The sequence below is a fragment of the Tiliqua scincoides genome, chromosome 1 (assembly GCF_035046505.1).
Source record: "Tiliqua scincoides isolate rTilSci1 chromosome 1, rTilSci1.hap2, whole genome shotgun sequence".
In the NCBI taxonomy this organism is placed as follows: domain Eukaryota; kingdom Metazoa; phylum Chordata; class Lepidosauria; order Squamata; family Scincidae; genus Tiliqua; species Tiliqua scincoides.
Window position 1 is genome coordinate 71,698,089 of NC_089821.1, and position 11,549 is coordinate 71,709,637.

At 46.1% G+C, this 11,549-nt stretch overlaps 1 protein-coding gene across 1 annotated transcript; it reads left to right on the forward strand.

The window, feature by feature from the left end:
- Positions 1–735: 735 nt before the first annotated feature.
- Positions 736–1,671, forward strand: CDK5R2 (cyclin dependent kinase 5 regulatory subunit 2). Its single transcript, XM_066609691.1, has one exon. The coding sequence runs from the start codon at positions 736–738 to the stop codon at positions 1,669–1,671; it is 936 nt and encodes a 311-aa protein (XP_066465788.1).
- Positions 1,672–11,549: the final 9,878 nt, after the last annotated feature.

Consider the following 11,549-nt stretch of genomic DNA (forward strand, 5'->3'; position numbering starts at 1 on the left):
ACAGCCAATGCTCTAACCAGGATAACACCCTGGTGTTAAAAACTGTCGTTTCAAAATTAAGGCTACTATCCTATCCACACTTTCCTGGGAGTAAGCTCCATTGACTATAATGGGATTTACTTCTGAGTAGATATGGGTAGGTTTGAGCTCTAAGCCTGGATGGGGGGGGGGGAATGGCTCAGGCTGCAATCCTATCCACACTTTCCTGGGAGTAAGCTCCATTGATTATAATGGGACTTGTTTCTGAGTAGAGAGGCATAGGATTGGGCTCTAAGACAGGGCCTCCTCTTTTGCATTGGAAGGTCTCAAGGTGAGTCCTTCTTCCCCTGTTGTTTCGAAACCCAGCCAGCCTGGTTGCTTCCAGCGCAGATCCCTCTCACCCCATAGCCAGCAGAGGAGGAAAGAGAAGAGGACCCGACGTGCACCTGGGGGTCGCTACCTCTTGGCGATTGGCGGAGGGCAAGGGGAGCTGCGGCTGGGGATTGGCTGCTCAGAGAGAGGCCGGGCGGGGCGGGGCGGGGCGGGGCAGGCTCGGTGCTGCAGCCAGTGCAGGGAGTGGAGCAGGCGTGCCCGGCTGTGCTGTGTTCGTGCGCCTCGCAGCAGTTGCTTGGGGGTTCTTGGCGAGCTCAGCGCCGGCGCAGCTGCTGCGCCCGGCCCCAGCCCATGGCCGGCGTGCGGGACGCCTCTGGGCAGGAGCTGTGAGGGGAAGCCCGTCCAGGAGAAGCCGCCGCCAGGATGGGTACGGTGCTGTCTCTGTCGCCCGGCGCGCCGGGGAAGGGCGGCGGGGTCCTGGCGGAGAAGGCGGCCGCGGGCAGGGCGCACGGCAAGGGCGAGAGCCGCCTGAAGCGGCCGGGCGTGCTCATCTCCGCCCTGACCTGGAAGCGCCTGGTGGCCGCGTCGGCCAAGAAGAAGAAGAACGCCAAGAAGGTGACGCCCAAGCCCGGCTCCGCGGGCGCGCCGGACCCGCTGGTGCAGCAGCGTAACCGCGAGAACGTGCGCAAGTCCCAGCCGGACGGGGCCAAGCAGGGGCCTCTGGCCGTGCCCGTGCCCACCGTGCCCGTCTCCGCCCAAGACGGCGGCAAGCAGCAGCAGCCACCGCCACCCCCGCCGCTGCCCAGCAGCCGGGCCCCCGCTGGCTCCCCGCGGAGGGTGATCGTGCAGGCGTCCACCGGGGAGCTGCTGCGCTGCCTGGGGGACTTCGTGTGCCGCCGCTGCTACCGCCTCAAGGAACTGAGCCCCGGCGAGCTCATCGGCTGGTTCCGCAGCGTGGACCGCTCGCTCCTGCTCCAGGGCTGGCAGGACCAGGGCTTCATCACGCCGGCCAACCTGGTCTTCGTGTACCTGCTGTGCCGCGAGGCGCTGCAGGGCGACCAGATCGGCAGCCCCGCGGAGCTCCAGGCCTCCTTCCTCACCTGCCTCTACCTGGCCTACTCCTACATGGGCAATGAGATCTCCTACCCGCTCAAGCCCTTCCTGGTCGAGGGCGACAAGGAGCGCTTCTGGGACCGCTGCCTCTCCATCATCCAGGGCCTGAGTGCCAAGATGCTGCAGATCAACTCCGACCCGCACTTCTTCACGCAGGTCTTCCAGGATCTCAAGAACGAAGGCGAGGGGGGCTCCACAAAGGACTCCGGCGCCAACAAGCACTGGACTATAAGCCTGGACCGCTAGGAGCGCCTGGAGGCTCCTTCCCAACCCTCCGCTTTTCTCAGATGCCTCTCATCTCTCCAAAAAGGCTTTGCTCCACTGGGATTCGTTCCTCTTGGAGGGATGGGGAGGAACAAGAGTGGGGAGCTGCTAGGGGCATATCCCTTCATCCCTCCCCCCACCATGCAGACAGCATTAATGGAGTTGATGCCCCCCTCTCCCAGAATGAGCCATTCATAATAGGGGAGGGGGCACCTGCTAAAGTCCATTCTTTCCACACTCAATCTTGTGGACCACACCCAGAATTGCTTCAACCCCTTCCCACTACTGCAGCACTGAGATAGTTTGGGAGTGGATGAGACAGGGGTGACTAGCCCCATGATATAGTGTATCTTTGGGCAATGGGCAAAACCAGGCCTCCTCTTTCTCTTATCTTATTCCAGCAAGATGCCACAGGCTGGATGCACTTCAGGCCCTGTGTCTGCATTGAGGAAGGGGTGGGGGCCTGTCTTTTCTTCTTCCACATGGGGAGAATTTCTAGGCTGTACTTATGGGTCAGCCTGAAGTGTTGTTTATTGACAAGGGTCTGTCTTGTGCAGGAAAAAAAAGCAGCTGCTGTGACCTCACCTGTGAAAGCCCCACCAGTGTTTCCATGGTTTGGGTGTCTCCTCTGCTACTGTGAATCACAGTAAAGCCTCTGGGACATTCCATCTTGCTTTCTTTTCCTGGTGAAACAATCCCTGCATGTATCTGTCCTTCCTACTGTTGGTGGCTCTGGCATAGTGGTTGTTCTACAAAGTGGCCGATGGTCTTATACAACTATCCACCACTGCATACCTCCATGATTTCTTTCCTTTTCATCCCAGTACATTGGGAAGGGAGGAACAGAAAGGTGTGTGTCCACTCCCATCACCAAAACAAAGTGCTGGGGAAGCAGTGCTGCTATCCTTCAGTGCCTCTTACCTGCCCCATTTTCTTCCCCTACCTTCCCATCCGAAGTAAAGGTTGGGAGCTGTCCAGGGTGCTGGACTCTTAGACCTACATACATTTGCACATTCTTGAAGCTGAAAACAAGCCGTCTCATGGTGTTTGAATGTAACAGAACAATGTCTGATTTTCAAGATGTTTGTGCCAATGTTGCTCAAATGTATGATAACATATTGTTTTATATTGTATATTTAAAAGAGATAAAATTAATGAGCCAATGCAGAACTTTGGAATCATTTAAAACTAAAGATGTTCATGGAAAATAATGCATAATGTGTTGTGATGGTGGAGGGGAGTGAAGAATGGCAGTTCATGTTGGGTTTATGGTCAGCATGGATGATGCATTAGACCTTGGCTGATGATTTCCTAAATGGCTGTGTTGGCAGGAGATCCCAGACTTGCTAATGGGATTTGATATTGAACTGCGATCCATCTTACTCCAGAGCCATTTTAGATGAGGACACACTCTGTTCTTGAGATCTGGCTCTCACACATCTCAGTAAAAAAAAAAAAAAACACAAAAAAACTTCCCTTCTTATTTGGAACACACAAATTGTACAGTTTAAATGTTTGCAAGTGTACAGAAAGATAAAGCAACAAATAGCTTGTCACTGGGCTTGTTTGTATGCGTACACAGAATCACAAAGGAAATTTTTCTGTTATCAAGATCTTTTGAAACAGATAATATAGAAAGGGAGGACAATTTGAATGTTTGAGTGTTTTTTGAGAGTTCCCAGAGCAAATCAGAACGTCTCCTCAGATGGGATACATGACAACTAGGTTGTCCATTGAAGTGCAGCTTACATTAATCTTGCATATATTAAGAACACATTGTTGGCTCATTGTGCTCTCCTTCCAGACATGAAGTCTGTTTACAGACTGACAGCCTTAATGCACAGTCTCCTGAAGAATGCTGATGGGCAACAGTCTGTGCTCTGCCATATAATCCTTTAATTGCATCATTTTAGGAGGGCAGGCTTGAATTCTTAAGTGCAGTCTTGCTCCCTCTATCTCTAGCACTACATTGTATGTTTTCTTGCATGTTAAAGCGCCAGGACTGTATAAATAACAATCTCATATTACAGTTTCTCCATCTTAATACAAGGAAGTCTGAATATGCACTGTCCAAGGTGCTGAATGCTATAGGCTTGTTCCCTTCACATAGTTTTGAACTAGGCAGAATTGGTTCCTTGTGAACCAACAGTACTGCTTCATTTATCTAGGTGCCCTGGCAGATGTCATAAAAAGCCTATTTGAGAGAGAGAATCTGTTTATGCAGTGTTATGGTGGCCAACTGATTGGAATGTATGGCTGTACTCCAGAAAACTAAAGTGCAAATTGGTTACTGTACAGCTCTGATGTGCAACTTGAACTATACCTTTATACAGTCTAACCAAATGGGCCAAGAATAAGTAAATATTGGTTTTGTATTTGAAATAGCACAGGGAGGGTTGGTGGTTCTGGATTGAATATGGAGTTTGGCGAAGCAAAGATTTGAACAATAGAAACTCTCCTTTGTCTTGTAATAGCAAGACAACATTATCTCCATATTTTTAATTTTAAAGGGTTCTTGATCCCAAAAGTGCAACATGTGTCTAAATAAGCTCAACCAATCAATTTTCTCCTTGAGGATGCACATGATGAGTTCCTAATGGAGTGTGTTGGTCCAACTTGACTAGTTAGCAAAACCTATTTTCTCCATACTGGGAAAGTTCATCAAATATTCAAAGCAGTGGCATATTCCTTTAGCTGTAAGACATTTTCTTACCCTGCAAGATTTGATGCTTAGATTTTTGACCTTCTGATACATGCTAATTCTTCAAAGGTTTAGTAGATATATAATGTAAACCATGTACCAGAAGCATTATCCAACTAACTACTATAACTATTGCTGCTTCATACTAAATCACAAACATTATGACTTGCACCATATCAACGCTGTGTGCACAATTTATAATCAACACAGACTCTCTACATAGATTCTTTATATACTATTTTCCCTCCATGATACTTGACATTTTAATAGCATTTCCCAGCTGCAGCTAGAATTGCAGCTCTTGCTTTGTTAATTCCACTTCTTAAGCTGAAAAAGGCAAGATAAAGGAATTGGGACCAGGGCAAAGCAGATAGAGCTAGAGTTCAGACTTTATGCATTAATAGAGTGAACTCATTATTTGGGGAGTGGTTGTAGGTCAATAGTAGAGCATGCAGAAGTTTGCAGTTTCAATCCCAGCCCCCCCCCCCCCAAGGAAGAACCCATCCTGAAAATCTGGTGAACCACTGCCAATCAATACAGACAATATGGAGCTAGTTGAACACAAGGCAACTTCATAGGTCATTTGTAGAAGGCAGCTTCATATGTCCGTATACATACCTATCCACTAATATCCTAATTAGTTTTTGCTTCTAGCAGAGCCATATTTCTCGAACTTGAGTTTGTTTTTTAACTGTAAAAGAAAATGGCTTCTGGACTATGGGGAAGGGTGGATTAAGAACTTCCATTTATTTACCCTACCTTTGAGAAGTGTAATTTTAGAAAATGCATCCTTCACCTCATATGTCCCCTAAACTTCAAACAGGTGGAGAAGCAGAACACTTAAGAGCTGCTGTTGTAATTAATTGTATTTATGTAAATTGTAATTAATTGTATATATGTCAAGGCATACATTTGCAAATAAGAGCAATAGTCTTGAAGAAAGAAAGTATACTTTGTTTTTAGATGGCGTCTGTATATGTGCCAGAAGAGGGGTTCCTTCCAGTAGGAGGAAGAAGAGGGAAGTGTTTTTTCCCCAAAATGGCACTTGTTGGCCATAGTGTTTATAAGTATTTAATTTTTTTCTGATTAAGCAGGGACACATTTCCAATCAAAAGGCTTTACACTAATTCATCGGTTAAGTTAATCTAATTGACTAAGTGCATATCTAAGCATGTGTAGGGTAAAGTATGACCCTCTGCAATCCATGGGACTTACCTTCAAAAAAAGTAGGTCGAGGCTTGCAGCCTAAAGCTGCAGATCTAACTAAAATGTTGCTCCTGTGGTTAGTCTGCTAGAGAAAAATAATTTGCATTCCCACTCATCCAGTCAAATAACCAGATTCTCAGAACGAATTTAAAAGAGCGCTTTGAAAATGTAGCTGGAGAAAATGCAGTTTCATCATTTTCCTGAAATAGTGGGGCATCCTTAATACTTACATTTCACATGTACTAGTGAAGTATATGCATACGAATGACACTTGATTAGGGCTTATGCAATTAATGGCTTGTTTTTCAGAAAAGTAAAGTTCATCATGCTAACCAATGAAGGAACTGAACAGAGTAGTTCATCATGTGTAGATGATTTCTATCTAAACCTATCTAGGATGGCTACTGTCTTGATCAGATCCCCTCATTGAATGAGACCTCTTATGATTGTCTCAAGTGATTGTGTGTTCACATAGGCCCTGCCTCTATGAGTATATACAATTCAACATTTTGAAAAATTTACTTGTTTAGAATGGTAAGATACTTTTTCTTTCGGGGGGGGGGGGGCTTCATCTACTTCTTTTCCCAATATCTAAACACCAGAAAAGGATATCTCAAAGTACATGGGAGAGTGGAGAAAAAGAGAGTAACGAATATTTCACTACTGTTGGTCCTAGCAAAGTTCTGCTATCCTAGATTGCACTACTGCTGCTTCCTTCAGTAAGATGGAAAGGCAATGTGTGGAATTGTTGCTGTCTAGGATGGCAGTAGGCCATCCTCTAATGAGCCCCATTGAGAACCTGGATCCCCAGTGATGCATTAGGGGATTGTGTGACTGCCTGTACCTACTAGTTATGGCATGGTGATTAAGGAGCTCCTGCCCTCCTCCTCCAAGATCTCTGCCATTTGAAAAATCAGAGGGAGTGGAGAGAGGAGCTACTCCAGGTTGACCATCTCCACTCTCTGTGCTTCTCTGTCCTCTGCCTTTTCAAGTGGCAGGGGAGGGAAGGGAAAGGACAAGAGAAGCAGAAAATCTGGGTAGCCTGGGATTGGAAGGGGGATGTGTGCAGCATGCTCTATGCTCCATGGAAGGGGGGGAAGTGGCACTAGCCCTCAGTCATTGGGGGCTTAGATGGCAGAACATTATGGGGAGCAGCTTCTGGGTCATGTGTTACTGGACCAGTCATATTACTAAATTCATTATTACTATGAATATATGAAACTGCCATTGTCTAAGTCAAATCATTGGTCCCATCTAACCAGCATGGTCTACTCGGACTGTTAGAAGCTCCCCAAGAATGTGGTGTTTAGATCTGCCACCTGCATTTTAAATGGTGCTTGGGGAAAAGAAAAAAAAAAACAACTGGTATTGGCTGAGTAGGTACCAAGTAGAATGGCTTAGGGCAGGGGTAAATAAGACCAGTGGGCCAGATACAGCCCACAGAAGCTTTTATCTGGTTCATGTGATAATTGGGGTCTCCCAGCACCACCATCAGCTGCTCTCAGCTGCTGAACTGCAAAGTGATGCCACAGCAGAATGAGCATTGCTGCAAGAGAGGCCTGTGTGATAATTGGGCTCTCCCATATCTTAAAAATATGATGATTTGTGTATTTTCTCTTCTGTCATCTGCAGCTAATGAGTTCCTACATGAGGAAAAAACATGCTCATTTCTGGTCATCATTTCCTTAATGACATCACTTCCAGCCCTCAACAGGCACCATGAATGCTATTTGACCCACTATATGAAATGAATTTGACACCCCTGGTTTACAGGCTTCAAAACTCTTTGCTTTAGAATGAGAAACATTAGGAATCTGTGATTCTGCTCAAAAAGAATGATAGCTGTTACTCCAAAAAATCATGTCCTGGAGGACTTGGCATTCTAGCATGCAGGAGACATGGGAGACCTTTGGTACAGCCCAGAGCAGCACTGAAGAAAGGGCCATTTTTCAGTGACAATTGTTCCCTGTAGCTGTAGCAGATTAACAGGTAGACAGCCCAGTCCTAAGCAATGCTACATCCAATACAGTTTACGAGCTGGCTGGAGGTCTCGTTGGGGTAAGGGGATATTTTTCCACTTTCCCCGTGTTGATCCCCAGCCCCCCCCCCCCCATAGCTGGTGTCAATCTAGGAAGCCTGGTGTAACACCAGGTGGGCCGGGAAGGGGGGTAGGATAATGCAGAAGGCCTGCCCCCTTCCTATGCCCAATCCATCCCATTCTGCCCTCCTCCACCCGAAAATGCCTCTCTCCATCTCTAAAACGACCTACTGCCAACCTCCACATGCCTCCACACCACCTGGCATGAACTTACTTGTGCTGGCCAACACAGGGTCAGGATGTGGTGCTGCAAATCAGGTGTCTTATAGCATGTTTCCAACATTATGAGCTGGTGCAGGGATGGCCACATTGCCTCACCACTGATTTAGGATTGCACTGTTAATTTCCTCCACAAGGGTTTGAATAACCTGGCCACAGAAGAGGTTGTACCTTCCATTAGAATCCCTCAGGACTAAGCTGAGGAACTAATTGCCCTGCATATGTAACTGGTAGCCCAATTATTCAGGGTGGGACAAATTGTTTGGGAGCAATTCAAGCAAAGTGATCATTTCATTTCGCCAAGAAACCCTCCAGACCACTTAGGCTGCCATATGGAGGAATGCACCTTTTCTGGGAAAAGCAACTCAGGAGCTGGTGGTAATGACAGTTTACTCTTAATGGGCAGTTTACTCTTTCAGACCAGATGTGTTGGATGCTAGAAGTGGAGTTTTGGATGCAGCTTACTCTTAGAGGTGAATCAATTCTGGTTGGAGAGTTGCACTGCCTGTTGCTGGACTTCTGCTGCTTGACCATTACTTCATAGTTCATGAATGTGTAAATAAGCAAATTCTCAGACTCCAGGCACATCCAGTGCTGACCCTGGAAATGGCTGTTCCAAACTTCTTATCAATTCAGAAGGGAGGCGCTCAGTTCGGTACCAGTACTCTCTTAATTAGTGGAATCTAGTGTGCAATAAAGCTTTTTATAGTCCTATAAAAGAACACTCAGTTCTCAAGTCTGCCCCCTTTGCAGGAAATGCAGGTTATGGTGTGCTGCTTTTTTGTGCTGGATTCCCATTCAACATTTCCCATGTGCCGGATTCTATGTTCACTCCAAGTACCCTCTGTTGGTTTCCACCTGGTTAGTGTTGCGAGGTGAGATGCAATGTCTTTATCTGTCACCACACCTTGGAGTGTGTAATGTATTGACCTGGTGCATTTCTCTGTTGCACTGCTCATCCTCACACTTGCCTTCACCACCACCTCCACCCCCCCACCCCCCGTTTACTGTGACATAAAGTTGTGTCCTGCTGGCTCTGCAGGTAAAAAAGGAGGGAGAGCAAAAGGGCTGGTAGAGGAATAAAGCAGGATATCAGCAGCCCTCTTTTTGAACCCAGATCAGTGATTGTGAAATGTTGTGCGGCCAAGGAGGTGGCAGCAGGACCTCTTTTGTGGAAGAGACCTGTCCCCCAGCCCATGGCTGTCTTCATATTGCCCAATTTTACCGACGAGAAGGATCACAGTTGTATCCCCCCATATACCTGAAAGAGCCACTCTGGCCTCTTTTGATGTTTAGAGACTTTTTACTGGTCCTCTTCTATCAACAAATGGGATTCTAAGTCCAAGGACAGACCTATGCATAAATAACTTGAGAGGGTCTTTATTGCCACTATCTTACTCATGATAGATTCCCAAACTCACAAAGCTCTTTCTGATAGAGCTGGATGCAGATAGCTATCCAGAGATTAGGTAATCATGCTGTTGACACTGTAGGGACAAGGGAGTGATTTTTAGTTGCAAGGATGCCAACCATTCAGTGCTTTAAAACATAAATTTACTGGCTTGCATTTACTCAATCACAGTTGATTCTAACGTTGGCCTGAGCCAGTGCAGCAGCCCCAGCCCCAGCTCAGAGTGTCGTAAACGTGCCATAAAACATGTTTGTGACTACTCGCGAGCTTGCAGCACCAGCTCAAAGGCCTGTGCAGGTCCACCAGTGCTGTATGCAGGAGCCCTGGATCAAGTAGGGTTGCATTGGGTGGTGCAGGGGCATGGAGAGGGAAGTGGGGGTGGGGAGGGGGCATTTCTGGGTGGAGGAAGGTGGAGCGGTGCAAGAGTTTTTGCAGCCTTTTGGGGCATGGTGATGAAAGGCAACAATTCAGATTTAAAATCTGCATTTTAAATGTAGGGTTTATTAGACAGTCTGCTTAATCATTGTTTTTTTCTGCCATAGGACAGTGGAAAAACAAGGGGAAGTACATTTACCAAGTTACTGAGTACAACATCTAGGATTATATGTCTAAAATAAAAAGTTGATACAGTCATTGGTGGATGAGGGTTAAGTACAATGTTTATTAATTTCTAGGAAAAAGTCCACTGGGGCTCAAATTTGTCAGGAAACTCCACTCTCTAATCTAGAGGCCGTTCTCCTTAATTTCTGGAGTGTGGGGACTCTCTGTTGCTAGTCCAGGGGTGTCAAACTTATTTCATACCAAGGGCTGAACACTATTCATGGTGCATGTTGACGGCCGGAAGTGATGACATTAGGCAGGAAATGATGTCATTAAACAGGTCATAACAAAAAATAAGCACTTTTTATCACTTAGGAACTCATTAGCTGCAAATGACAGAAGTGAAAATACACAAATATTGATCATATTTCAGGAAAAGGGAGAGCTCAATTTTCATGTGGGCTATCCTTGTAGCAGTAACACCTCAGCACTGCTCAGCAGCTGAGAGCCTAAGGGCCGGATAAAAAGCTTCCAAGGGCTGCATCCAGTCCCCTGGCCTTATGTTTGACACCCCTGTGCTAGTCATTACTTAGTGGTGAGGGAAATGCACTCTGCACTTGCTCAGGATAATTTTAATGTGTTCTTACTGCACGTGTTTCTAGGCTGAGCCCAGTTACTGAAAATAGAAGCTGATGCTAAGCCAGAGCCCCAGTCATCCCTAGCACAAATAAAGCACTGCTAAATTATTTTTAGCTCAATGCAAGAGAAGAGACTAGATGCGCTCTTGTGTTTCCAGCTTTTGGCTTCCAACTTCAAATGAGAGCATTTGTTCACACTCTGCATTTTAAGGGGTTATTTGGTACCCCATGGTATGTATCCAGGAGAATCTGATACCCTCCTTTTATAGGCACATATTGGAAAAGTCAAGAGCTGCTCACCATGGAGTGTTTGTAATCAAAGGCAACACAATATGGTTGTAGGAAATCTCATTCATTCTTAAGTTGTTGCATAAGTGCAAGCCAAGAAATTTTTCTGGAAATGATCACTAGCTCTGTCATCAACCTAATGTGTGAACAAGAAGCCTGTTTGGTCACAAGGCTGCCAGGTCTAGCATCCTCTTGGGAGTGCACAAAGTTATTTGTTTTTGAATGTGGCTATGGTGGTGACCAGGTTTTTCTTAGCTATATGGTTGCATCTCCTAAATTCCAGGTCAATCTCATATATCTGGAATGGTGGGCACTACACAGTTGTAGGCTACAATTCAACAAAGAGTAAAGTACACATCAATTTCAAATACACTTCTACATCTATCTGTGCTTAAGCATTTATAACAGTGTTGCATCAAGGCTAGTCCCTCTTCCTGAAAATGCTGGGAACTGTAGTCATGTAAAGGCAAGAGTGAACTCTAGAAGAGGGTTCTCAGTACCTTAACCAAACTACATACAATTCCCAAGTTTCTTTAAAAGAATCTCTCTCTGTTTGGGGGGTGAATGTCAGTTGGTTTAAAATGAGTTGTCATTAATATGTTGATGATGTCTGGCTCCATGTTTCTTTTACAGCAGATCCAAAAACAGGGATTTAGTTCATGGTGTCTGAAAACCCAGAGGAACACTTTCTTCCTCATATTCCTCTTCTTCCGCTAAGGTAAACTGAGGGAGTCTCCCTTTGGATCCAACCCTTTCAGG